Source organism: Python bivittatus, unplaced genomic scaffold, assembly GCF_059951505.1.
Source record: "Python bivittatus isolate LINGU-HERP-01145 unplaced genomic scaffold, Pbiv_v1 ctg000680_np1212, whole genome shotgun sequence".
Taxonomy (NCBI): Eukaryota; Metazoa; Chordata; class Lepidosauria; order Squamata; family Pythonidae; genus Python; species Python bivittatus.
The window spans coordinates 9,640,266-9,667,907 of NW_028277095.1; the positions used below are offsets into that span (position 1 = coordinate 9,640,266).

At 48.7% G+C, this 27,642-nt stretch overlaps 1 protein-coding gene across 3 annotated transcripts; it reads left to right on the forward strand.

Annotated features, from left to right (window-relative positions):
• Positions 1 to 938: 938 nt before the first annotated feature.
• Positions 939 to 27,248, forward strand: NPC1L1 (NPC1 like intracellular cholesterol transporter 1). Of its 3 annotated transcripts, XM_088151950.1 has the most exons (20): positions 961 to 1,059; positions 1,505 to 1,608; positions 2,305 to 3,833; positions 4,439 to 4,539; positions 8,043 to 8,215; positions 11,325 to 11,453; positions 13,230 to 13,412; positions 13,634 to 13,748; positions 14,284 to 14,411; positions 14,515 to 14,655; positions 14,763 to 14,852; positions 17,159 to 17,349; positions 17,764 to 17,891; positions 18,050 to 18,179; positions 18,322 to 18,377; positions 18,595 to 18,745; positions 20,732 to 20,963; positions 22,709 to 22,822; positions 23,256 to 23,418; positions 26,758 to 27,248. In XM_088151950.1, exons 3-20 carry the CDS (start codon positions 2,473 to 2,475, stop codon positions 26,913 to 26,915), a joined length of 3,744 nt encoding a protein of 1,247 aa, XP_088008076.1. In that variant the 5' UTR covers positions 961 to 1,059; positions 1,505 to 1,608; positions 2,305 to 2,472; the 3' UTR covers positions 26,916 to 27,248. The 3 variants fall into 3 exon arrangements, with proteins under 3 accessions (XP_015745684.1, XP_088008076.1, XP_088008077.1); XM_015890198.3 differs by lacking the exon at positions 1,505 to 1,608 and having other exon boundaries at positions 939 to 1,059; XM_088151951.1 differs by lacking the exons at positions 961 to 1,059; positions 1,505 to 1,608; positions 2,305 to 3,833 and adding an exon at positions 4,150 to 4,279.
• The last annotated feature ends 394 nt before the right edge of the window (positions 27,249 to 27,642 follow it).

The following is a 27,642-nucleotide window of genomic DNA, read 5'->3' on the forward strand; positions in this document are numbered from 1 at the left end:
GTTTTTCCATCCAGACCACCACCATCTCCTCTGGGCACATTCTGGTTGGTCAGTGTCCTTCTAAAACATGATGCCCAGAAATAGACTCCATAGTCTATGCACAGACTGACTGACACAAAAGTAAAAGAGGAGCAGTGACTTCCCTTGATCTTGACGCTATATTACTTTGAGAGAGTTTAGGACTGCATTTGGTTTTTTTGGCAGTTGCGCCACACTGCTGGCTCGTGTTCAACCTGTGATCCACCGAGACACCCAGATCCTTTTTGCATAGGCTACTGCTGTTTTTCTTCCACAGGTAGTTGCAAGTTTCCGCTCACTTATTGGCCAGAACTCTAGGAGGAAACAGCACAGAAGACAATGACTGAACATGTAAGACTGCAGATGCACAGATGAGCTTTTTTTTTTTTTTAATTATTATGGCTGCCCACACTAGTGGGCTCTATTGTGGCAGGAACTCTCTGGGAGACCCAGAAGAACTTTGTGGTCCTTTCCAACACAGGATGTCTTGAGAATGAATCTGAATAATTTTTGCTTAAATTATATTCATCAGGCCAAAAAGGCTCCTATGGAAAGATTAATAATGGGACAGTCTCAGTCCTCCGTGTTATAACATAATAGGGTGAGCCCAGTATATGAGGAAGACTGGGTGTAGGATTACAAGCTCCAAGGTATCTGGCCAGCAGCATTAAGACAACCGTCCCAATGGATCCCTTCTCTTGGTCAGAGCAATGCTTGCTGCTAAAGTGGTCCTCATTTTCACAGCTGGGCCCCTGTCAAAGCCAAGATCCCAAATAAGCCTGGGGAAGGAGGGCAAGTTGGTGGTGACTAACCTAAGAGAACTCCAGTGCTATCTCCAAGTTAATGATAAACTGGGATATAGCCCTGGTGCAGCCTGATTGGTGCATGACATCTGGAAAGTGGACAAAGAGTGAACATGCACCTTGGCGCTCCCTTTTCTCTGAGGAGCAAGACTGCCTGTAGTCCAGGCCTGCCAGGATGCTGAGGTGGGCCCTGTTTGCCTTAGTGGTGCTCCGAGCCAGAATGGACCTGACGAGCGAGGTCAGTGAGCAGTGATGACGTGGGTTGGAGGGATTCAGCGGCAAGGTGTGCTTCGGAGGGACCTGGCGTCCCCACCTGTAAGGGACTCGGCTTCTTCTGAGATCTCTCTCAGTCCTTTGAAGGCAGGGTCAGTTTAGCTGCAAAGTAGTGATTCCTCCTTATGGCTTCCCTAAAAAGATAAATCAGTAGTTTTGGGCAACTGGAGATTTGCACATGAAGAAACCTTTAGGTTAATATCCTTTAGCATCATTCATGAGGAGATGCCTCAGATTGTCCAGATGTAAATACGGTGTTCAACTTATGAGCCTTTTAGGGTTAGTCTCAAGAAGCCGGCAGGTTGTAAGTCTTAGGAACCAATGGCTGTTACTGGGGACAGGCATTCTGGGAGGAAGAAGCGAAGGCTGGCATGCTTCTGCCCATTTTTGAGAACAAGGAACATTTTCAGACACAGAAGATGAGCAGCATCTTGTGAAAAAGGGCATGGCTGGCTGGCACACTGAGCGGGAGTATGTGATAACCTGATCATGCTACTGATATTATCTAACTGGGGTAAGTGGCCACTCTCTGCTTTTCCTTTAGAATAGGAGAAGGCAAAGTATAGCTGGCCACGGGTTACACTTCATAGGGGGTGGCATATAATACATGTGGGTAGGGCTAGTTCGGTGGTAAATTTAGGGGATTGCGTTTTTCAACTGTTGCATTTCTATTTAAGGCTAACCCCACAGTTTTCATATATTTCCACCTCAAAATGCTGGGAAATGGGACCATCCGTTTTTAGTTGTCATATTTTGAGGTGGTTCCAAGGACAACAAAAAGGGGATTTGGGGGGCTGCATCCGATCCTGGCTGCAGGTTGCCCGTCCCTTATCTTCTAACGCAGTGCGGAAAGTGCTCCATTTTCTGCTTCTTCCTTAGCAGTGGGCAGGAGAAGGTGAAGTGGTTGGCTGTGGAGACTTTGAGGGTCTGGGGAGGGGGGGAATGAAAGGCAGCAACCCCTGATTCCAGGGATTATCAAAAGTTGTAAGAGCCCTCCATTCTTCAATTTTTGAACTTCTGAAGATGAAGGAGCCATATAGTAATAAAGTAATAACGGGAAAAGGTTCTTCTTCTGATCCCAAATCAGGAACATCCTGTCTTGAGTTCCTATAACCTCTGGGGAAGAGGAACTACTTCCACAGGTGTAGATGGACCCCCCTCAACAGCCATGGTGATTAACGAGCTATTCCCGCCTCTCTCTGCTTCTTAGGCTGCTGCTTTGACCGAAATCCATCGTGCGGGATACTGTTCCTTCTATGGCAGCTGTGATCAGAATCCTGAAGTTAATGGTTCTGGAATCACTACGCCTTGCCTTTCCAACACCCCAGCCCGGCTAGCCCATGGCTCCCACCTCATCCTCCTCAAGACCATCTGCCCAATGCTGTTCAAGGGAGCCAGCAACACCCACATCTGCTGCTCGGAGAAGCAGCTAGAGTTTTTGGAGAGCAGCTTCTCACTGTCCCGGGCCCTGCTGTCTCGCTGCCCAGCCTGCATGGAGAACTTTGCCAACATCCACTGTCAGACCATCTGCAGCCCAGACCAGAGCCTCTTTACCAACGTGACCCGGTACTTCAATCGCACCATTGTGGGAGGCCTACAGGTGGGCGTGCTGGAGTTTCAGTGTTACTACAACCAGCACTTTGCTGAGGAAACCTATCAATCGTGCAAGGGGGTCAGGCTGCCAGCCACTGGAAATTCAGTCATAAGTACCATGTGCGGCAAGTACGGGGAAGCTGCGTGCAACACCCAGCGATGGCTAGATTTCCAAGGAGATCCAAGAAATGGGATGGCCCCCTTGGCCATCTCCTTCCAACTCAAACCGGGGGACTGGGCTGCTGAGGAGGGAGACATTTTGCCACTCAATGGGACACCCTGGAAGTGTAGTGAGGCTGTAAACAATGGGACAAAGTGCTCCTGCTCGGACTGTGAACAGTCTTGTCCTGCCATCCAGCCTCTTCCCTCTGAATCTCAGCCCTTCAAAGTGGGGAACATGGATGGAGTCCTGTTTATCTGTATCCTTCTCTTTTCTATCCTCACACTATCATTTATATCCTTCCTATTGTGGCGAAGATACTTCTCATCTAAGAAGCAAAAGGATCACAGCGCAAAGGATGCAGCAACTAAGTTGACTGGCTCTGAGAAGGTGAGTCAGGCCATGTATGGTTTCTTCATTAGGGCCTTCAGCAGCTGGGGCATATTGGTGGCCTCTAATCCCATCACAGTCATTATCATTTCACTAGCAATTGTGGTGGGACTCTCCAGTGGACTGATCTGGATGCAGCTAACCACAGACCCTTTGGAGCTCTGGTCCTCTCCTGACAGTCAGGCCCGGCAGGAGAAAGCACTCTATGAGGAGAACTTTGGGCGCTTCTTCAGGACCAGCCAAGTCATCCTGACAGCCAAGAACCATTCAAGCCACATTTATGATTCTCTTTTTTGGGGCAAGAAGAACTTTAGTGGGGTCCTCTCTGAAAAGGTGCTTTTGGACCTGATGAGCCTGCAGGTAAAGCTGCGAGACATGGAGATCTGGTCTGAAAAGCATCATAGGAACATCACCTTGAAAGATATTTGCTATGCACCTCTGAATCCCCAGAATGCCAGCCTCTCTGACTGTTGTGTTAACAGTCTGTTGCAGTTCTTCCAGAACAATCGTACTGCCTTTTTGTTGACAGCCAACCAGACCGTGGATGGGAAGACTGGCACAGTAGACTGGAGAGACCATTTTCTTTACTGCATCAAGTGAGTGTGCGTTTAGGAAGCCTCCTTCTATTTAAGAGGGGTGATGGATTTGTTTCACCTTTTCATCTGGATAAGCCAGGAAGTTCCCTTCCACAGGTTGCCCATTGCCTGCCCACGGGGTGACCTCCATCACTCCAGCCACCACATCGGAAAGGGGGTGGGCTGGGCTTTTAGGAGCTTTGGCACCTCCCAAGCTAAAATAAGCTGAAGTGAAGAAAGATGAGTGGCCCACCTTCAGTGTGTAGCAGCTGGGTCCTGGAGATCGGGTGGGCTGAAGCTGATGGGCTGGTGCCCCCACTTTTTTTCAGGGGGAAGAGGCTTTGCAACTGACAAATATGGGGAGCCTGGCAAAAAAGTGCAAACACTGGCAGGCCCTGCCTCTTCTCCCTCCTCTCCAGTCCCTTGTCTGAAGCCTGCAGAGAGTCACTGCAGTCCTTGCAGGTATGGTAAGTTCCTTGTTTGTCTTGGTTAATGGCAGCCTCCTGTGTTGTGGATGTTTCTCTCTCTGTAAAGGCTGTTCTTTCTCCAGCAACTGCAGAGGAAAGGTCTCTCCTTCTCCCACCACACCTCCATGTTCCATTTGTTTCTCTTCTTTGCCCCGGTAGCTCTCCAACCTCTTTCCAAGATATCACAGAACTGAAGCTGAGCTGTATGGCAGACTACGGAGCCCCTGTGTTCCCCTTCCTAGCTGTGGGTGGCTACTCAGGTAGGAGACTCCACTCCCTCCCGTGTGCTAAGTCCAGGCAGCCGCAGCTATCTCTTTCGTGTCATTCCCAGCAGGACTGGCACGGTTTAGTCAAGTGAAGAGGATGTCGTCAGGTGGGATGCAGAAGGGCAAGAGTTGATGCACAGAGAATGCAGCCCTGGTATATTGGATACGGTAGGAGGATCCATGCCATCCCAGGGTTCTGGCAGCAGATTACCTTGGGCCGACCTTGTTTTCTCTGTATTTTTTCTTTTCTTGGGGTCCCAGCTGTGCTTTCTTTAAATTGGAATTAAGATATCTATAACTGCTGAAATGCACACAAGGTATGCTACAAAATTTCCCAATTCAGGATTATTCTCAAAAGCTTTGCCATGTAAACTGAGGACAAGTGTTTGCCAAGAGGAGAAGCCATAAGGTAGCACAGAAGGAGACATGAGAGCATTTTCTTGTCCAGGATGTCCTAGCGCTTTGGCCAAAGAACCTTGGCGAGACCTTTGAGTCCGAGTAGTAGAAGAGGATTGCAAAATGAGTAGCTTGAATTGCCGCATGGACATCTACCTGGGTATTGTTTGATGCATTTTTTGCATTTATATCCTTTCTTCCCTTTGGAAGTTCCCCCTATTTCTTTCACAAATCAACATCCCAGGAAGTCAGTGAACTCTATGATTGAGGGGACTTGAACAAAGATTCCCCCTTTCCCATCTCAGCCTTAAGCCTTATTATATTTTAATTGTAGTCTATCAATCTCCTGATAGATTGTCGTACCTGAGGTTTAAATGGTTCTCCACACTGGCCAGGACTTTTGCTCAATTGAACTGCTGTTGATGGGGAAGAGGAAGGAGATATTGGAGAACTCCTGCAAGATGTTTCTCGTCCTGCTCCCTCATGATAGTTTTCTTCCAATACTGAATTTTAGCATTTTAATTAAAAGTTAAAGATTTATTTGGTATCGTCTATTGATCTCCAGTCATATTTTTAAACTCGTAGGAATGTCATGAGATGGATATTCTTATGCAAAACCTAAGGAAGGAAGGAAGGAAGGAAGGAAGGAAGGAAGGAAGGAAGGAAGGAAGGAAGGAAGGAAGGAAGGAAGGAAGGAAGGAAGGAAGGAAGATGAATGTATTTCTAAGTGTGAGGAAGTCCATGGCTCTCAAGCCCCATTTTTCCCCAGAAATATTAATATTTCTGGAAAAAAATTATTAATCTCCCAGAAGAGTGATAGCCCTCTAAGAATAATAGTAGCAATATTTTTTTAATTTCTTCGCAGTTGACCTGTCAGTGGGGTGTTTGAAAGGTGAAGAATAGAGGTCCCCAAACTCTTCAGCTCATTGACCACTTCATGAAGTTTCAGATTGTTCATTGACTCCCAAATGAAATAATTTAATAAATACTACTTTAACTAATAGTACTATGAATAATGACAACAACTTCAACCCAGGACGGCTTTTGCACAGCTCCGGGTGGTGCGCCAGTTATGCCCTTTCCTGAATCGGGATGCCCTTCGAACGGTCACTCATGCCCTTGTTATCTCCCAGATAGACTACTGCAATGCGCTCTACATGGGTCTACCCTTGAAGAGTATCTGGAAGCTACAGCTGGTCCAGAATGCAGCTGCGCCGGCTATTGTTGGAGCCCCAAGTAGGGCCCATGTAACGCCTCTGCTCTGTGAGCTGCACTGGGTGCCAGTTTGCTTCCGGGTCCAATCCAAGGTGTCGGTTATCACCTTTAAGGCCCTACATGGCATGGGGCCAGACTACCTGAGGGACTGCCTCTCCCCCATGATTTCAACCCATCCCACCTGATCACACAGAGAGGGCATGCTCCGGACCCCCTCGGCAAAAGAACTCCGATTAGCGGGGTCCAGAAGGCGGGCTTTCTCTGCTGTAGCCCCCGCCCTTTGGAACATCTTGCCCCCGGAGGTGAGACGGGCCCCCTCACTCCCGGCCTTTCGGAGGGATTTGAAGACCTGGCTCTGCCATCTGGCCTGGGGTGGGGAGGGAGGTAATCAGAAATGGGGTTGGCTAGCCCCCTAGAGGCCTGGTGTGGATTTCGGCTTCTTGGATTTTTTCTCTTTCTTCCATTTTGGGTAAATGTGGTTTTCTCTTTTTATAAATTTTAATTATGCATTTATTTGTTTTAATTTGTTGTAAACTGCCCAGAGTCCCCCATTGGGGGGAGATGGGCGGGGATAAGTTTGATAAATAAATGAATGAATGAATGAATGAATGAATGAATGAATGAATAAATAAATAAATAAATAAATAAATCCCTTGGATGGTCCCATCAACCCTTCAGGGTCACTATTGACCACTTTGGAGAACCCAGGTGTAGAAAGAAGCAGGATCGTGCAGACATAGCTCACTTTTTCCTAGAAGAACTCTAGCTGTGCTTCTTGTGTTTTGTATTCCCCCCCCCACTAAAATCTGGGTGACTGGCCAGTGAGGTGGGATGAAGCTAGAAGTAAATGCCCAAAGCCCCTCAAACCCGCCACTATCATGGTGGGGCTGGAACGGTCCCAGGCAGTACCACATGGTCATACTGCCAAGGTGCAACGAAGCTCGGTTGCAGGGCAGGGCAACTGGGATCAGCTTATGTTTTGGAATGCACATTAACACAGCTGTGAGAAAGAACCCACTGGCCATCCTCATATGGAAATGTGAAACAGTAGCAATGGGAAAATAGAACCAATTAAAAATATGATTTCCTAGAAGGTATATGTGTAGAAAGAAAGAAGCAAGCAAGCTCAGTTGGAGAATTTTAACACAACGATGTTGCAATGAATCTAGGGTTCTAACAGGAAAGTTCGGGCGGAATAAGTGCCCGAAGCTGGGAATATAGTTAGCAGCAGAGAGGGAGAAAAGATTTATCAGCTATTCAGGGAAGAATCTTCAGTGTTTAAGATTTAGAGCAAAGCAAATTTGACAAAAAATAGAAAAACTGGACATGATGGGAAGCAAAAACAGTTGGTTATGCAGCAGCTGGTGAGGCAGAAAAAGAAAGATTGCTTTGTGCACCTGGGCAGGGAAGGAAATGAGGAGAAACTGAGATGGTGGGCTTTAAAGTTTTCACATAGATCACACATTGAGTATTGTTTTCTGTGTCTTTGTGTGGCATTTGTGGTCCAAATGTCATTTTTATTGCTAGCTCTGAGCTTAACAATTAAAGGCTGTGAAGCCTTTTTGGGTGAACCATCCTCCAATTAGAATCCTGAAGGGCTGAAAAGCAGCTTTTAGAGTTAGGGTTAAGACAGAGTTTGCGGAAGGTAGTCCAGAATTAGCTAACCGATGTATTTCCCACTAGCTGTCTCCCCGGCAGAAGCCAATTTCCAACCGGATGAGCCAGGACTTGGACCCGACGGGCCTCTAACGAGTCTTTGGGCTTCCTCCTCAGGCTGATGGCCTCTGTCCCCAACGGCCTGGGAACTGAGCACAGGACAGCTGCACCCTTTGAAAGGGCCGTCTGGCCTCTCCGGCATTGTGGTGACCTTTCTCTATGCTTGACAGGGCTGGAGTACTCAGAAGCACAAGCTCTCATCCTCACCTTCTCCTTGAACAACTTTCTCTCCAGTGACCCATATTTTGACTTCGTGATGTTGTGGGAGAAGCATTTCCTGAAGGTTGTGCAGGAATTCCAGAAAAATCACACTGAGAAATACACCGTTGCCTACATGGCTGAGGTAGGAGTGCCCTGTTCCTCTCCTCCGTGGGAGACAGAATTCAGCGGTAGGACAAGACAGCCTTGATGTTTACAAGGCACTTTTCAGCCTTGGCAGCAGAGTCAGGGAGAAGAGGATGAAGGGCGTCCAAATGCTGGCGCAAGTCCAGGTTCAGGATACAGTAGAATTCCCTGGGAAAGGCAGGACGTAAAACCGCTTGAGGGAATATATTTATAAGCTGTCACTAGCTGTATTTTAGGAGGTCCTGAAATCAGTTTCTTCAATCACTCTTAGCCAAATTTTAAGGAGGACTGTGTCTATTGTAGATGTGGAGATACCAGGAACTGTGTCACTAGAGGTTCAGGTTAGCCACCTGCCTCCATCTTTCCTAATTCCACAGGGAAAGCTGCTTCCGGCAATTAAATCAACTTCCTTGGTCCCGGAGAGACAGCTGTATTCTGTCTCTGCAGCAGGAGAGGAAAAGGTCTTGAGGCAAATGTATTTAAGCTGATGCATGACAATTTGCCAGTCTTTACGATACCCAAGGCCTTTTCCAGGCTGAGGGAGCAGAAGGAGAGACTCCTCCTGTCAGCCAAAGATTTTGCTCCAACCTGAGTTATGAAGAGAGAAGAGTTATTTCCTACAAGTTGTGCTGTTTAATTTTAACGCTGGATTTTAAGAAAGTTGTTCTTACTTCCTTTTAAGAGCGCTTGAGTAAAGTCTAATTATCTAGATGGTTGGCTGGTGTGGGTCTTCCGGGCTGTGTGGCCATGTTCTTGAAGTTTTGTTTCCTAACATTTCACCAGCACCTGTGACCGGCATCTTCAGAGTGCAGGAGCACAGAGCATTGCTGGGCACAGAGAGAACTGCTCCTGTCTGTGCTCCTGCACTCTGAAGATGCCGGTCACAGGTGCTGGCGAAACGTTAGGAAACAAAACTTCAAGACCACGGCCACACAGCCCGGAAGACCCACACCAGCCATCGTATGCCGGCCGTGAAAGCCTTCGACAATATCTAGATGTTTATTGCATCCAAGGTTTACTTTTTGCAGGGACGGGTTTCTCTGAATCTGTCTTGTGGCGAGATTTTCTCCCTGGAGCTGGAGAGAGGAGCTGGCCCAAAGTCACCCAGCTGGCTGCTTGTGCCCCAGGCAGGACTAGAACTGATTTTATATTCATTTTATTTATATATCACATTTATATAGCCGCCCATCTCACACAAAGCGACTCTGGTCAGCATACAACAATTGCGGCGGTCCCTGGTTTCTAGCCTGGTGCCAAATGGCTCTCTAAGTTATTCAGGGAGCAGATCATTTTTAACAAGCATTTTTATACTGTTTCTTTAGGATTTTTATGGTTCTTGGGAGAATAAACATGCAGAACGAAGAGAGTAAAGAGCAAAATGAGGGAATATTCTGCGGACTTGCCCTCTACTGCACTAGGAGCATGTCAAGAGTGCAGGATTAAGGCTGTTTTCTGCAGTCTGAGAGCTGGCATTTCTGGCCACTAACAGTGCCTGGGTGGGACTGGAGAACTGGCCCTAGTCAAGCCCTTCTCCCCCAGGTTTCCCTTTGTTGCAAAATCCCAGGTTTGGCTTATGGACACCGGCTCCACCCAGGCAGCCTGCCGAGATGCGTGGATCCTGCAGCCCCCCGCCGGCTCACTACCTGGGTGGCCCAGAGGGCCGGGGAGACGCAGCGCTGGTCAACAGAGGGAGCGCTTGCCGGTCACGTTCATCCGACTGCCGAGACACTCAGGCCGTTACCTGGATATGCGGAGACCCGCCGAATGGGAAGCCACAGCAAAGCTTTCCTGATTCAAGAACGAAGTTGCTCTCGCCCTCCCCCCCGCCTGCCCCAGTCCTGCTCAGCTAGGCTGGCCGGGCACTTGCTAGCGAAAGGGAAGCTGCCAAGTCTGGGCACCAAGATCGTGCGGGTTTCAAGGCTCCTTCGGACCCAAGCCCTCGTTGTCAATCCGCAAGCCTGGGTGCTGCGGGTGGGATTTTTTGGACTCCACGCCCAGCCTCTTTGGCCTGTTTTCTGCTGACGTTCCTTTGGCAGATCCCTTGACTCTTGACAGTTTGGTTCCTCCTGATCCCTTTTATCAGGGATCTTTCTGAGATTCCTGGCTGTTGTCCTCTCTGTTTGGTTCATTTTGAGGCCATGGCCACAGCTGCCTCTTTCTCACCCTTCTTGGGACCCATAGAGAGACAAGTAGGGGGAGAAGCTTTGGGGTGTCACTTCTCCAGGTGCCAAGAAAGTCTGCCCCCCACTTCGCTTTCCATGGGGCACTGAAGGGCAATACCTGAACAGACATAAACTGGCAGGTAGGCTCTCCCACACAGGTGGCATCTGTTGGCCCCTGATAGCTGCCGCGCGTGGGGTCAACCGTTTTCCAGGACTGCCCACAGAGAGTATGGGGAGCAATGCCCCTGGGGGTCAGTACGGCTCAAGCTGTCCCGCTGTCTGGGTGCAGCCCCTGGCCGAGAGCGTCAGGAAGACCCGGGTGGCCCCAGCCAGCTGGGGAGCCGAGAGATGCTCCCATTCCACCTCTCCAAATCCCTTGTCTTCTGTCTGGGGTACATTTACCAACAAGATTGGAAGAGTGGAGGCATTTGCTCCCTACCCTGTTATCTTTGCTTAGGTGCAAAGCAACACTGTTTCTACTCCCCCCAGGAGTTTTAAACAACTCTTACATACTTTTTGGCTTTTCACACAGAGCGCTTAAGTTGGTACCTATGAACTCATTTTCTAGGTGTGCAAATACATAAATGAGCCAAATGGGTTATTCTTGCACAACATACACACCATCAGAAATTAAATAAGGTTCAGAACTAGCCAAGCTGAACAGGTTGTGAGAATGTAACCTCAGCCTGTCATTAACCTAACTCAGTGGTTATGGGAAGCCAGCTTTGAAATCCTGCTTCTTTGACTCTGGAGTTAATTGTGTTGGTATTATGTATTCCCTTCCATTTGCAGTTGGCTTTTATTTATTCAGAAATAACCAAGGATGATGAGAAAAGCCAAATGTGGATGTGTTAACGTTGCCAACGCCAAGCTGGCTTTGTCCACGGGGGACGTGATTCTCCTGCCGAAGCCAAATCAACCCTCTTCTTTTCCCCGCAACTGCAGCGCTCCCTGGAGGATGAAGTGAGCAGAACCACCTGGGAAGACCTCCCCATCTTTCTCACCAGCTACTTGGTGATCTTCGTGTACATGGCAGTGGCCCTGGGCGAGTACTCCAGCTGCAGGCGCATCCTGGTAGGAAGCAGAAAGTAGGGAGGTGCCTCAGTATATCAGCAGGCACCCTATGGGGCACGCATGCATGCGTGTGCACGCACACACACACACACACGCTGGGTCCGCTATTTCTAAATGGCTCGTTCGAGGAGACGGCCGCTGTGGCTGCCCCAGCCTGCCTCCATTCGTCCTTGGCCGTTCCATTTCAGTGTGATTTCCATCCCGGGCCAGTGCAAGTCTGGGAGTACAAATGATCTATTGTTCACAGGTGCCCTGGGACTGGCGTCCTCTGACCTCCCTTGGCAGGCACACTCTTCCCCTCTGGGCCCTTGCTGCATTCGCGATCAAAGACGTGTTCAGGGATCTTTCAAAAAAAGAAAAAGAAGAAAGGGCTGTCCGTCAGTATTTAACTGGGAAAGAGATGGGTTGCTTCTTCTGTCCTGAGCAAGCGCATTACAGGTAGTCCTCATTTAGCGACCACAATTGGGACCGGCTACTTGGTTGTTAAATGAAGTGGTCGCTAAGTGAAACTGCAACTGTGCTTATGATTTTCCTTCAGCTTTCCTTTGCTTTACAGACCTGCAAAGGTTGTAAATGCAAGCATTGGTCGCAAAGTTTCTTTTTCATCACTGCTGTAACTGCGAACGGTCACTAAACATGGACTATTTGTACAGTGCATCAGCTCTAGGGAAGGACTCAGTGTGAGATGTTTGCATACAAGGCCTGGTCTTTACACTGTCCTAGAAAGAAATGGAATTGTTGCGGGTGGAATAGAGGGATGTAACCCTTTGAAGGAGCTGGGAGTTTTGAGAAGCAATAAATGCTTCAAGGTCAAGGCACCGGAGGAAGCCAGTCTAAAGGGCAGCTGCAGTCCTGGTGGCACTGGTCCATCCCTGGGGGCTTTTCTTACGTGGCCAAGTCACGGGGAGGCTGCAGAGCAACGAGCACCTTTGCTTTCGAGAGCCTTCAGCTGCTGTTTGGGTGCAAGAAAGGCGACTGAGAGTGGCCTCAGTAGCAGGCCAAAAGAGGCCGTGGATCTCCATGTCTTCCGTAAGCGAGGAGGGGCAGAAGCCAGCGTCGAGAAGCCATTCTGCGGGACCAAAGGGTTCCTTGGGAGCAGAGACGCAGGCAGGCTCCTTCTGACTCAGTGGGGGCGTAAGAGGGAGGGGAGGAGAAGCGCATCTGACTTGTGAGATTCTGCTATTATAGCCGGATTCTAGTCTTTTGGAAGAGTGGATTGGGCCCTGGTCCATCTCGGGCTGGCAGGAGGGAAGGCTTTTCCCAGTTCGTTCAAGGAAGGGTGAGGAGGGTCACAGACTTAGGACCTCTCCGAACTTCCTGCAAGACGGGTGGGTCCAAAACAGCCAACAGCTCCTGTTCTGAACTGGGGGAAGAAAAGGGGTTCTGGATAGGGCAAGGGACTGACTGAGCCTGTCTTGCCATGTTCCTGCAGGAACCACTTGTCTGCCGAGAGAGAGGCAGGTGGAAACTTTATTTATTTACTTAGATAATATATATGGCTGCCCATCGCAGGGCGGCGCACACAGATTCAAAACCAACAGTGGCAAACGATGGGGATGCCTCCTTTCTCCTTGGTTTAGGGGGAGAGGAGGGGTTTCTCCCTGATCCCAGGAAGAGGAGGGCTGGGCTTGTGTGTTGCTCCCCCGGCCCACGTGGATCCATGGGGCAGTTCCCTCCTCTCTGCCCCACTCATGCTCCCCGTGCCGCTCAGGGGGAGGAGATGGCAGGTGTGGGCTCTGCTGAGGCTGTGGCTTCCCCTTCCGCTCTTCTTTTCAGGTGGATGCCAAGGTGACCATCGCTCTTGGCGGAGTCCTCGTGGTCCTGGGGGCTGTGCTGTCATCTTTGGGCTTCTTCAGCTTTGTAGGGCTGCCCTCATCCCTCATTATTCTTGAAGTGGTACCTTTTCTGGTGTTGGCGGTTGGCGCTGATAACATCTTCATCTTTGTTTTGGAATACCAGGTGCGAGCTCCCCCCAAGATGGGTGGGTCCAAAACAGCTAACAGCTCCTGTTCTGAATTGGGGAAAGAAAAGGGGTTCTGGATAGCCAGAAGCAAGGCCACCCTTATTAGACTCGGGGCTGACTAAATACGGGTGTATGCTGCTCAGCTGGGACTGGAGTGGCCGTTCTGGAGGAAGCCCCGGGGCAGCTTTTCTCACCCCTCTGCCCCCTGTCATTGCAGCGATCTCAGCCACTGCCTGGGGAAACCCCTGAGCAGCATCTTGGGCGCACTTTGGGTGATGTTGCCCCCGGCATGCTCCTGTGCAGCCTCTCTGAAGTCATCTGCTTCTTCTTGGGTGAGTCAAGCTGGAAGCATGCTGGTGGATCAGGCAGATCTCCCCACAACCTGGCCCTGGGCTCCTATTTTCAGAGCTTCCTCCTGATGGGATAATGACTTCCTGGCGGCCTTGACCAGGTTGGTGGGCAAGGTGGGCCCTGACCTGCCTTTGGTGGGGAGAGGCTACAGGTACAAGTGGAAGGAGGTGTTGCAAGGGCTCACAGGCAGAGGAGGAGACAGGCCAGCTCACACAACTCAGGCCAAGCTTGGTTAGGGTTTTTAATAATTTTCTTTCTGTGGCGTGTGAATGCGACCCTTTTTTAAAAATGTGTATTTCAGCATATTATGCTAACCCAGGAAATATGGTTAGCATAATATGCTGAAAAAATTCACTAACCAAGTTGTGCAAACCCAGCCAGAGTGAAGATAAGCACATAAAATTAAATGTCAACCTTTGAAAGCAAGCTTAAAGGTGGGCCTCCTTGTCTGTGTGCAGAGACCCTGAGCGCCGCAGGGTGACCCCTTCCATTGTACGCCTTTCTCTGGCTTTCTAGGGGCCCTGACGCCCATGCCTGCGATCTGGACCTTTGCCCTCTCTGCAGCCCTGGCCGTGCTCTTCGACTTCCTGCTCCAGATCTCGCTGTTTGTGGCGCTGATGTCCTTGGATGTCCGCAGACAGAAGGTCAGGCTGGCTGCCTGGCAGCCGGGGGCTGAGCTGCTGCAATGGGCACCCCGCCGTCTCTCCTGCAGATCCAGCCATGAGCTCTCCACCCCTCTGCCCACAGGCTTCTCGTGCTGATCTCTGCTGCTGCCTCCGCTTGGCTGAACATGGCCCAGTGAAACCACATGAAGGGCTCCTCCGCACATTCATGCGCCGGTTCTACACGCCAGCCTTGCTCGGCAGCAGCATTGTCCGGGCTCTGGTGGTGAGTGCCCTGCCTGGGTGGGGGGTTGCTTGGAGGGGATCCTGGGAGGCTGGCAGAGCGGGGAGCCTCCTCCCAGCTTTCCTTCTGGCACTTTCTCACATCTTTAGGTGCTATTCTTCACCCTCCTTTTCTGTGCTGGCATCTTCCTGACATTCCACGTTGACGTGGGGTTGGAGCAAGAACTGGCAGTACCCCAGGTGAGCAGGGGACAATGGCTGGTCCAGCAGTAGGAGAACCTGGGAGCCTTTCATCTTCATCCCTCCCCATGTCTGCAGCCAGCATAGGGGAAAACCAACCAACCAACCAACCAACCAACCAACCAACCAACCAACCAACCTCCTTCCTTCCTTCCTTCCTTCCTTCCTTCCTTCCTTCCTTCCTTCCTTCCTTCCTTCCTTCCTTCCTTCCTTCCTTCCTTCCTTCCTTCCTTCCTTCCTTCCTTCCTTCCACCATTTTAAGCAGACACACCTGAGATGGTTTAAAAAGTTGATTGGCTGATTCAGAAACTGAGTTAAGTTAGAAATGAATGAAAGCCACACATATTATTCTAGGCAAACCAACCAAATCACCAGCTACACATAGAATTTTAATGCATTAAAGCATGAATCCTCCTCCTGCTGTTTGTTCAGGCAGTGGAACCAGCCAGCCAAACTCTCGTGACAGAGGGCCTTGATGGAGAAAAAGGAAACCCTTCCACAGGAGCAACATTCTCCCCCCAAAACTGTATTTCTGAAAACTGTTCAGAATGTCCATTTTGTAACTGACCAGACTCACTAGTTAGACCAAACTGGAGAGGATTTCTGCTATCAGAACCAAATTTTTCGTGGGAACTATGTGCTGCTACTCTTTCTGGGCAAATTCCAGTCACATGGAATGTCCTGAAAGAAGTAGTGGAATGTGGTCCTATGGAAATTGGTGGGTCTTATTTTGCAATATCCTTTCAGTTGGGGGAGACTGGTAAATTTAGTTGCTTTGATTGGCTGGAATTCCTGGCTATTTTCTGAAACATATTTTGAGTGGCTAATGGAATACGATTGTTTTGGAAGTTTTGATTCATCAGAGTTGTTGAGGTGTGTGACTGATGAATTAGGCTGGTTTGATTCTTTGGATGTAAAACTCTAGGCAGTTCAACCTTATTCTAGTTGGCTTCCTGGTATTAAGAAAACAAACGTATCATATTAAAAGGTTAGACTTTGTTTTTAATACATTTCTATAAATTATATTTTAGAAGTGCCCATTGTAGTCCATCTTACATTGTTTTATTTTTTTTATACCATCTCAACATATCTGACTTATTTATTTCTATTTAATTAGAGGCAGTGAAGCTTTTTCCTCCCACTTCTTTCCTTAGATTTAACTGTATAGAATACAGGCGAAGCAAACACTCTTTCAGAATCTCTGGCATTTTGTAATCAATCCAAATCTTGCGGCATCTGCTGATGGACCTCCCCTAAGTAGGGGCATGCACATGACTGAAGGGCTTTGCCAGGCACCAGCGTGCCTTACAGTGATGTGGCTCTGATTGGATAAGGTCTTGTGGATTTCAAAATGGGGCAAATCCCCGATCAGGAGAGGGCAGAGACACAACATGCTGAAAGTGATGGGCGGACGAAGGTGTATCAGTCTTTTTTCTCCCTTGTTCATTATTGATGGGGATTTCTCTCTCTCTTTTAAAAATTCATGCAATTAGGGAACTGGAAACTCATGACTGTCTTCCATAAAGAGGTAATAAGGAACATGTAAGGTGCACAAACAAAAATGTGAGTTAAATTGAACAGGGTAGAATCAGTGGTGCTGTCAGTACTGTAAACTGATTTCTGAGATGAGGATTTATAGATATGTTTATAGATATGGGGGTGAAGAGATTGTTGTATTTTAAGGGATGGTGATAAATTGTTAAAACTGTATATCCTTGCTGGGAAGAAGGTGGAAGTTACTCTTTCCTTTCCTTTCCTTTCCTTTCCTTTCCTTTCCTTTCCTTTCCTTTCCTTTCCTTTCCTTTCCTTTCCTTTCCTTTCCTTTCCTTTCCTTTCCTTTCCTTTCCTTTCCTTTCCTTCTTTTTTTTCCTTTCTTTTTTTTTCCTTTTCTATTCCTTCACTTTTTACTTTTCCTTTTTTATCTTTTGTAGTTTGTATTGGTTTTATCTGCATAATGTAATTTTTAATAAAAATTATTATAAAAAAATAAACTGATTTCTGGACAGTCCAACATCACCATGGCTTTTCCTCCTCCAAGACTCATTCCCACCTCTTCTTTCTGGAAGAAAGTGGCAGTAATTGCTGCAGCTTGCTTTATCTGCTCCAGAATGCTGACTTCCAACATTTTGAGAAATAAAGTAACCCAATTCTGTGAGAAGCTTTTAAAAAAGGGGGGGGGAGGGTGTATTGTTGGACATACTGTATATAATCCATCCAACAGAGGAAGGCAGGTCATCCGTTGGACAGATTCTATAGTCAAGGGGTGGCTAAACGTTCACTTGCTTGGTTTTTTTTTGCTGTTTCAGGACTCCTACATGCGGCTGTACTTCCAGTATATCAACCAGTATTTTATGGTGGGCGCCCCAACCTACTTTGTTGCCACTGCTGGCTACAACTTCTCCACGGTGCCTGGAATGAATGCTATCTGTTCCAGTGTGGGGTGTAATAATAACTCCATGACGCAGAAGATCCAGACTGCCACACGGTTCCCTGAGAAGTAAGCCACTTTGAAGCTGCCTTCCCACCTCCAAGTGGAAATGAAGCTTTCTGCATTATACCCGCCTTCCCTCTACTAAATTAAAAAGTACGCTTTGATTTCAGTTTTCCATATGAAAGGAGGTACCAGCTGGACTAACGGTGTTAGAAGCCACAGTCATAGCGTGGCCATTTTATGGCTTTTAAATGTGTGCCTAGGTAGACACACATCCGTCCTGTGTGCAACTCCACAGCGTGTCCCCAACTCAGTCCTTTGGCTGGGGCTGGAATGGCGTCAGTTAAAACTCAAGCACAAAGAGCATCTCTGGAACTCCACCCAACTTTTTAAAAAGCGTCTTTGGCCAAGGCTTTCCTTTCCTTATGAGAATAGACCTCCAAGGCTGACCTAAGTCTCTAGTTCTCTTGGTGCTTTCAGGTCCTTTCTGGCCATTCCTGCTTCTTCCTGGGTAGACGACTTCATTGACTGGTTGAACCCCTTATCCAGATGTTGTCGCATTCACGCCTATGGCCCTGAGAAGGGCGAGTTCTGTCCCTCAACTAACCGTAAGTAATTCTGCGTGAGAAGGTGGTGGTAGCTGACAGGGCTGGACAGAATAAAAGTTCATTGCATCTCAGTGTACATACCAGAATGTGTGTGTGTGGGGGGGGGAATGGGACCCTGGACAGTGTCCAAGAGCCCATGTTTTGTCTCTTTTTTGTAGCCTCCCCTTCCTGCAGGTGGGGCAGATGCATAACCACCTTCAGTGGCACCCTCCGGCCGAACACAGAAGAGTTCAACAAGTTTCTGCCCTGGTTCCTCCATGATCTCCCCAACCTACAATGTCCCAAGGGGTGAGTGCTCTAAACATGTATTGCTGAAAGGCTTGCGTGTCTCTTTTCCCTTGATGCTGCCAGTGCTCCTGATCCCGTTTGCCTGCCTTGTCCAGGGGGACATCAGCTTTCCTCGCGTGTTCATTCCTTTCTTTCTATACAGGGGCCTTGGTGCTTATGACACATCTGTGCGGCTGGGGCCTGATGGGCAGATCTTGGGTGAGTAGACCATGCCATAGATATGCACCATCTGTGCAGGCCAGCAGATGGGCACTGACTCACCTGTGGATACAGATGGGCAGAAACGTTGCCTTGAATTCTGTGTTATCCTGCCTAATTCCTGTGACAGGACTGTGAGTTCTGGAGGAAGGCTGTTGTGGGACCGGAGCAATGGGTGACAGCAGCCAATACAGGGACTGTCTCTTGCCTCACGCAGCTTCCCGGTTCATGGCCTACCATACCCCCCTGAAAACCTCCCAGCAGTACACGGCAGCACTGAAGGCAGTACGGGAGTTGGCAGCTGACATTACAGCTATCCTGAGGGAAGTCCCCGGCACCGATCCAAACTTCCAGGTCTTCCCATACACGTAAGTTGAGGGAAGGAGAAACATGGCAGAGCTGAGGAAGGAAATGGCTGCAGGGCCACCCGATCACAGGGCAAGAAGGGTCTGGAAGACTTCTAATCTTAAGGCAGCTTCAGGGCCACCCGGCCCAGCCGTGACATTGTGATAGGTCATGGTTTTTGCCTGGAAGAGTCCGAAGGAGTTCCTCTACTACCATGAACTGGTGAATGGGCTCGGCCAGAGAGTTGGTTGGTCTAAGCAAATGCCACGGGCAGCAAAGTCCCTGAGCTTCCAGACTGTGGAGAACCACAGAGATTACTTGGAGAAGGTATGCAGAGACTTTTAGCAAAACATGAATTGAGCCTGGGGAGGGCGGAAAGTATTAGAAAGAAACTTGAAGTGATCCTGCCTTTACGCTCTCTGATGTAAGAGAGAGGGAAGGAGAAGTGCTATCAGGGTTTCAAGCTTCTGTTACCATATTGGTATTTCTTGTGGAGTCTGTTTCCTGACCTGGCCTACCTCAAAGGGCTGACATCAGTCTTGAAAGCCTGACAGCCACATGAAAGCATTCTTGGATCTACCCCACCTTCCAAAAAGAGAAAGGTGCAGGACAAGAGAAGCATCAGGCACACCACACTTCTCCAGGCAAATGCTTCATCGTTTCTCAGAAAAAATCCTCAGGGTGAGCAAAACATTGGGCAGCTGGCCTTTAAAGTGCTGTGGCCATGCAAGTCCACCCATCATTCTTCCAAGGAAAGCTGGAAAAGGCCAGGGAAAGGATGATGGATGCCCAAAGAAAGGTCACTGATAAGGTGAAGGCTGTGCTGTGGAGTGAGGGCTCCCTTTTAGACTGGATAGACTAGAAGTTCCTCGTTCCCTGTATCAGGCTAAGACTGGGGAGGGCTGACTCAGATCTACGTTCAGTTCAGTTCTACTATACAGTATAAGGTTCTTGGGAGAAGGAAACAGGGGCAGAAAGAACCAGGGATGCTACTGGATCATCAGCATATGTATCCTCAAGTCTTGTTAGGTAGATTGAGATAATACTTTGAAAATCCTTGACCACATGCTTTGTGGTCATCTACATGATGAGACGTTGGACACCATTTACAGTATCTCCAATCTGTGATGTGGAAAAAGAAACATAAGAGGAGAAGTTAGGTACCACTCAAATAGGTTGCTCCAGGGAGGAAGGCAGATTGACTGGCCGGCAGCTTTGAAGGCTTCCAGAAAGCAGGTATGAAAATAGCTCAGAATAGAATAGCCCTCACTGGATAGAAACTTAGGACAGTATACTGTTCTGCATAGACGCTCATAATCATACAGGTTGAGACAAGGGATGATCCAGCTGAGGACAATAGACTGGGCAGAACATCTGGGCAGTTTCAGTCCCTTCTTTTGCGGTATATTGACACTCCTTAGAAAGCAGTTTAGATAGAAAAGATGAGGTCAGCAAGCTGTTGGGAACAACCTTAAAGCTTTGTTGGAGGACAATGGCAGAAGAAAAGATACTGCAGAGGAGAGCAATCAAGATGAGAGGGGGTCTGGATATAACAATCATAAAGTATCAAGGAAGCTAAAGTGTAGAGAAGAGAAGACTGTGGGGAGGCATGACAGCTGTCTCCAAGTTGCCTGAAGGGCTGTCCTGTGGAAGAAGGGGCAGACTGGTTCAAAATCATTCCAGAAGACAGAACAAGAAACAATAGACTTAAATTACAAGGAAGCAGATTTCGGTTGGACATCAGGAAAAAGTTCCCAGTGGTAAGCCCTCTTCAGCAGACTGCCTAAGGACATGTTGAACTCTCCTTCACTGGGGTGTTTAAGCAGAGGCAGAGGCAGGGTAGCTCTCTGTCAAGGATGCTATAGCACTGGATTCCTGCCCTGGGCAGGGGTTGAACTAGGTGCACTCTAAGCTGCCTTCTGGCCCTTATATTCTGCGATTCTACAGGGAGGATGGTGGGCCTTTGTGTGCTCCCCTGCTTCCCTCAGGAACCCCTTCTCTTTTCACAGAATCACCTACGTGTTTTTTGAGCAGTACCTGACTCTTACTATTGTTGGCATCATCAATCTGGCCCTTTGCCTGGTGCCCACCTTTGCCGTGTGTTACATCCTGCTGGGCATGGACCTGCGTTCGGCCTTCCTCAATCTGCTTACCATCATCATGATTGTAGTGGACACTGTGGGTGCCATGACTCTTTGGGGAGTCTCCTATAATGCTATCTCACTCATCAACTTGGTCACAGTAAGCCCATCTTTCTCTGGGGATTAACTTGGTGTGTGTGTGAGGGGGAGGGGGAGGAGGTGGGAGAGGGAAGGGAAGATATACCTAAACTCCCAGCTGCATACTGGGATAGGGACCAACATATGTGCCTAGCTTTGAAAATAAACAGCCTTCCAGTTGTGCTTAGTATTCTTCTGGAGTATCCTCCTCCAGGGTTCTCATTGGAGATTTCTGGAAGTATATGATATTATGGGGAAAATGGCATTTGGGTGCAGAAGGAGAAATTAATATTCTTCTGGAAGGGATCTCTCAAAAATGAGATGAGAGTAAAAGCTGTATCAGTGTTTTTTTTCCAAATGTATGAAATCCACAAAGAAGTGTGTTTTAAAAACTCACTCTGGGAACTGTTTTTATTTACTAGAATTCTGTCGATGCTTTTTTGGTGGGATGTCAGAGAGGATCCCTTTTGGTGTGGGGAAGGTACAAAGGCAGCACGCAAACTGATTCATAATTTTTGTCTTCTTTATTGTCCCAAAGCTGCAAACAAAGTACCGATTTACTTTTCAAATAGTCTGCGAACATTCTGCTTCTCTGTGCGGTACCTCAAGGACTTTCACTTGTCTCTAGCTGCTGGAAAACATTCTGAACAACCCCTGCTAAGTCGGTCCCAGCACTGTTTTGCCTCCCCGAGCGGGCCTTGCTCCTTAATAGCAGTGGTTAAGTGGTGACCACCTCACGGGCAGGAGACAATTAAATGGCTGGTCTAGAACGGTGACTAAGGGGACCTGCCTGCTTCCCCTATGTTTAAGATATCTCGCTTTGGTGACTTAAAACGAAAGAAACTAACAAAATCTTTCTTGGGACAATCCGAGTGTACACTCATCCAAATTATACTGTACGAAGGGCAGATGAAAAGGATCAGTGGCATCACACTTCCTAACCTTCACGAATCCCTCTGAGGTGTGGCAGGCAGCGTGGCCTCCCTTCTGTCTGGGAGGGCAGATCACTCCAAAGCTCCTGCTGCCCCAGTGGGACCCTGGGGTGGGAGCCGGGCCAGAGGAGAGCTGCTGGAGGAAAGGCTGGATCCTGTAGTTAGGAGGAGCCGTCCCTGTTCAGCGCAGGAATGCAAAGCAGAACTCCCCTATCCGGCCTCTACTTGAACATATCTAGTGAAGGGGAACCCACCATCTCTCTGGGAATTCGTTTTACTGCTCTGAGGAAGTTTTTTCTAACATTCAGTCAGAATTTGCATTTCTGTAACATTTTTGTCCAGGATGGTAGACAATAGTTTCTTTTTCTGTGCAACATCCTTTCAAATAATGGAGAAGTGATCTAATACTCCTTCTTAGTTCCATCAGTCTCTCTTCACAGGAGCTGTGAAGGACCAGCTCTTCTGATGAGTCTTGTTGCCTTTTTCTGAATCCTAACAGAGCGCCTAGAAGTAGACCCAGTACTTGGGGGCCCACTAATGTGGAATTGTGATGACAGCTGCCTTAGTAGTAGTTCTAAAGTGACTGACTTGTAGTTCTAAAGTGACTGACCTAGGAGACCTTTGCGGCCATATGGAAGAAAGTAACCAGTGAAGCCGGAAGGAAATAAAATGCGGATAGCAGAATCACTGATCCTTCTTGTGTTTTGGACTGTAGCCTCCCACAAAAAGGATTGACAGTGATACTCTTGTGTGGGTGAACAACAGTGGCAAGCGCATCAGGTGGTCTTTCAGCTGCTTACTGACGTTCATTGCTAATTGCTTCACTGTCCTGCAGGCAGTGGGCATCTCTGTGGAATTTATCTCCCACGTCACCCACTCGTTTGCTGTCAGCACAAGACCCACCAAACTGGAGCGCTCCAGAGAAGCCACAATCAACATGGGAAGTGCGGTAAGGACTGTGGGATGGGTGTGCCACAATGGCACGTCCTGGGGGCATTGTACTTGGGGGTGGCAGATTCTGAGAGCCGCGGCTCCTGTGCATTTCCAGCAGCTCTCCGGGCCCCTTTTCTCAGGCCGGAGAGCCAAGCCAGTCTCCTGCCTGCAGCTAATTTGCTCAGGCTTCAGAAACTGCCAAGCAGCCCCTCCCAGTTAACCAGAGGTGCATTGCCACGAGATCAACGGAGCTCTGACGTCTCTCATTTCTTAGTCTGCAGCTGTGGGGTATGCAGTTGGTCCCATTACTTGTGGAGCTGGTGCAGTGATCAGGTGTTCTCCAGGGCAAGGGACTTCTGTGCCTTGAAGTTCCTGGGAGCAGCACTGGCCCCCCTCTGGGACTCCCCAGGTGTGATGTTTCTGTTCTGTGTGCCCCTCCCTTCTTTCAGGTGTTTGCTGGTGTGGCAATGACTAACTTGCCAGGCATTGTGGTCCTGGCATTTGCCAAGGCCCAACTGATCCAACTCTTCTTCTTCCGCCTGAACCTCATCATCACACTCTTAGGAACGCTGCATGGCCTGGTTTTTCTGCCTGTCATCCTCAGCTACTTTGGTAAGTTTCTACTCCTTGTTCCCTGGTTCCTTTTCCTTCTCTGCTTTTAAAGGAGGCTCTTGGCACTCAGTGGGTTGCATCTGCAGACTTCTTGTTGAGAGGGCGTTGTCGTTGTCTCCCATTTGGAACTTTCCTGTTTTCCTTCTGGCCCCAAAATTCAAAGCTGGAGAGGTGCTGCAGCTGCGGTTGCATTTCACATTTCAGTAAAAAACCTGCCACCTGGGAATGCCTCCCTCTTAGGGCAATGGCTGGGCGGGGGTGGGTGGGTGGGCGGGTGCTGTGTCTGCTGAGGAAGGACAGCTTTGGCAGGGCATGGCAAAGGGAGGCTTCTTCCCTGAAGGACGGAGGTGGCTTTGTAGGGGAGGCAGAATCTGGACGGCTGCTGGAACCCACCCCCAGGATGGAAATCCCCCACATCGCGGAGGAATGGGCTCCACTGTCCACTGGTCTTGGGACTAGGAACTTCTTTCCCAATGCTGCATTCTGCCTTCTTGTAACACATTCATTATTTGGCGCCTAGTACTCTCAAGCCAATGAGAAAAGAGGAGAAATTTCCCCACGAGAGTTCATTACTAATGGAGACCAGCCGCACGCATCCTTTTGAAAGACCAACTGTGTTTATTTCCATACGGGAGGCCGTAAGAACAAGCCCAAAAAAGGGTGGGATGCGAGCCCTTATATAGGGTTATGCAAATCAAAATACACATGTAATTTGTGAGGTCAGAAATAATAAGGTAATGAAGGTGGAATGACAAAAACAGTGGTTTATGGAGAAAGTGAAGGCTACGTGTTACTGTTTACTGCTTTATTTCTCCTTCATTTTCAAGTATCCTTCCTCAGTACAGTGGTACCTCGGGATACGAACTTAATGCGTTCCGTGACTCTGGGTGTATCCCGAGTTGGTCGTAACCCGACGCAAATTTCCCCATAGGGTTCAATGTAAATCCGGTTAATCCGTTCCGCCCTCCGAATTTGGTCGCACCCTGAAGCAAATTTTCCCATAAGGTTCAATGTAATTACCGTTAATCCGTTCTGGCGTCTGCGGACCACGCGTCAGGGGCGGGAGAACGGCCGGGCGCCGTGTGGCGCGGTGGGAAAAAGGCCGGGGGCTGCGCAGCACGGCGGGAGAAAGGCCGGGTGCAGCGCAGCGCGGTGGGAGAAAGGCCGGGCGCCGTGCGGCGCAGCGGGAGAACGGCTATGGGCCACGTGTCAGGGGCAGAAAAATGGCCGCGGACCACGTGTCAGGGCGGAAAAATGACCGTACCCCGAGGCGGAGTTCGCACATTGAGGTAAATTTTTGCGGCCGGAGCTGGTCGTAACTCGAAAAGTTCGTTAGTAGAGGCATTCGTATCCCGAGGTACCACTGCATTAGCAACCTTGTTTTATTTTCTGGCATTTTAATTATTTCTCTGACTGGGAGGGGGTGGATAATCTGCCTATCCTGGCTCTCACCACTCATTTTGGAGCTCCAGGGCACCTTTGCATTTCTCAAGCTCCACTAAGGGCACCGCCTGTAACGTGATTTCTTGTTTTCTCACTTTATTGTATCACACACATCCCCATTTTGAAATTCTGCACTTTGTCTTTTGGTACTTTGTCCTTCTGCAGCATTTTGCCCACACTGTTCCAATTTGAGTACCTCGATATGTATTGAGTAGCAAGAGTGCCCTGGTAAGGCTTTCTTCCCCATGCGCCCGAGACAGGAAGAGTGAGGGGAGCCACGGCCAGTGGCGGCGTTTGCTCCCTGATGAAAACGTGCAACAGCATTTTTCTACCATTTTGTTCTATGTTCCCACTTGCATCCCGCAAAAGGGCACAGGCTCCCCTTCGGCTGCCTGCAATTTTGCCAAACTACCGGAGCCAATAAGCACCTTTCATCCTGAAAGCAAAGGGTGGTATTAAAGATCAAAACTAACTCAGCAGAGATTTTATGCGGAGCCCATTTTATCTCTATGACTCCTAAGTTGGAGAACAGGGCTCTAAGGAGAGTTTGAAATCCTGTTTTATGCGTGTCCAATGTGGGAATTTTTTCAGGGGCTGCTTTTCATGCTTAATGGGCAAATCTTCCCAGGTTAAGCTTCTGTTCAGACTTCATCCCCTGGACCAGGGTCGTTCTGTGGTGCAGCCACCCACACCAGCATGGCCCTTTCATCCTGGGGGCAATGCTCTGTACACTTTATTCCCACAAATAAGGAAGAGCTTTTTTATGTGTAGGGTGAGACAGCCAATATGCTGGAGTTGCTGGGGGCTGGATTGTCACCAAGGAGCGTAACCAAAGTAAGCCTTATTGGCGATCTGTGTCCAGGGGATTTGCGGGGGGAGGAGGAAGTGCTGCAGCTGCATTTGAACTGATAAAAGTTTCCATTTATTAAGCCAATAACCCAAGAAGTTCTCCATTGAGGGCTGGCTGGGGCTCCATTAAAATCAATGCAAAGAGAGTTTAAGAGACAAATCTTGAGTACCGCCTTAGGGAACCCTTTGCTCCTCCCACAAAAAAAGGTAGCCGGCCCTATAAGGTAGACCAGATGAAGGAACAGACACCTTTTATTAGAACAGCTCTAGTAACAGAATCTTGCCAGTCTGAATGTGCTTCCCTTCCTCCCCTTTCATAAACCACTTTCTTGGGCTGGAGTCAAGCTGCCTTTATCTGATCTGCTGTCAGCGGTGACTTTGGCCAAATCAGGTACAAGGACCCAGTTCTGCCTCTCAGTATAGGTAAAACTGTGGGTAATATGGAATGTGAAACTTTGATACCCAGAGCTTGGCAAGTGGCTCTGGTTACCTGATTGGTGAAATGGACCCTGATATCTCAATGCAGTGAGAGGAACAGGCCTGACCTAGAATAAGGTCAGTTATTAATAAGACATTTTTATTCACTTATTCAAGAGTTGGAAATTGTAATGGGTTGCGAGAATAACCTTGAGGAACGAGACGAAGAGCCGCAGCCGAGGCAACCGTCAGATAAGAGAAATCTGAGTCCAAAGCAGGAACGTTATGTGAGAAAACATCTCACACTTGACCCTCCCTAGTTCTCTTTAGGATAAAGGCAGGGAGGTGGGAGGCCCAGTCAGAGTTGCAAAATTCTGTTATTGCAACCATATAATAAAAGTAGTTTTTGTATTCGTAACCATGGTGTCCAAAGGGCTGACAGAAGTGCTGCTGAAAAGGGTAGGCAGGAGGCTTCTGCTCAGCTGGTCTTCATCCCAGGTGTGCAGTTTGTGCTTGATTGCGGGCACCAAGGAAACACGGGCGTTCCATGCCTTACCGAGACGTGAGACGATCATCCCAACCAAGCTGGCTTTTCTATGCTCCGTCTGAGCTCTTCTCCTCTTCTCTCAGGGCCCGCTGTCCGCCAAACAACGGCACAAGTACAGCCAAGAACGGAAAACTCGCCCATCCCTCTGGAAGACAAAGAGGTCCATAGCGCTGATCAGACCTCTCTGAGTCACCGCCAGGCTCCAGCCCCAAGTTGTGATCTAGACAGAGCTGGCACCTAGAAGCCTCCACACCCGTCTGCAGGACAGAAACCTTGGCAAGAAGCCGGCCCAGTCAGCCAGCCACCCTGAGCAGACGCAGGAGAGACACGGGTCCTCCTGCTTTTCACTGCACCATGTGAAGAGCTGGTCTCACGTGTCATGCTAAGCCACTAGATGACTTGCTTATTTGCGTTTTAGAACGTTGTGTGCCAATTGCGTGACTTCATCGCAAATCCTGATTAAAGCAAAACAAGACTTAGTGAGATGTGATAGCCAGCAGTGAGTTCACACATTGTGCTAAACCAAGTAAGCAATGGGTTACTTAATAAACTACAGTTCATTGTGTTCACCTGACATGCTAAACCGTGTGTGTGTCTTTGAGACAGTCTTGACTCCTGGTGACTCCCTGGACTAGTCCCTGCAGTTTTCTCAGCAAGATTTTTGAAAGCCATTTGCCCTTGTCTTCTTCTTCCTAGGGCCAAGAGAGAGGAGCTGGCCAAGAACCACCCAGCTGGCTTCATGCCTAAGTATCAGCCCTTCAAGGTAGATCAGATTAGGAAACCAGTGCCTTGTAGGTCAGTACTACTTTTACAGGTAATCCTCAACTTACGGTCACAATTGGGACCAGAACTTCCATCGTTAAGTGATGCAGTCGTTAAGTGAGTCACACCCAATTTTACCACCTTTTTTGCCACAGTCATTAAGTGAATCATGCAGTTGTTAAGTAAGTCTGGCTTCCCCCACTGAC

What these genes read in the sequence shown, in the direction of transcription:
- NPC1L1 (XM_015890198.3), top strand. Translation starts at nt 997, where the DNA reads ATGCTGAGGTGGGCCCTGTTTGCCTTAGTGGTGCTCCGAGCCAGAATG. An exon ending in GCATTGTCCGGGCTCTGGTG is followed by an intron (nt 14,656 to 14,762) that starts GTGAGTGCCCTG and finishes TCACATCTTTAG; the next exon opens with GTGCTATTCTTCACCCTCCT. An exon ending in GTTCTGTCCCTCAACTAACC is followed by an intron (nt 17,892 to 18,049) that starts GTAAGTAATTCT and finishes TCTTTTTTGTAG; the next exon opens with CCTCCCCTTCCTGCAGGTGG.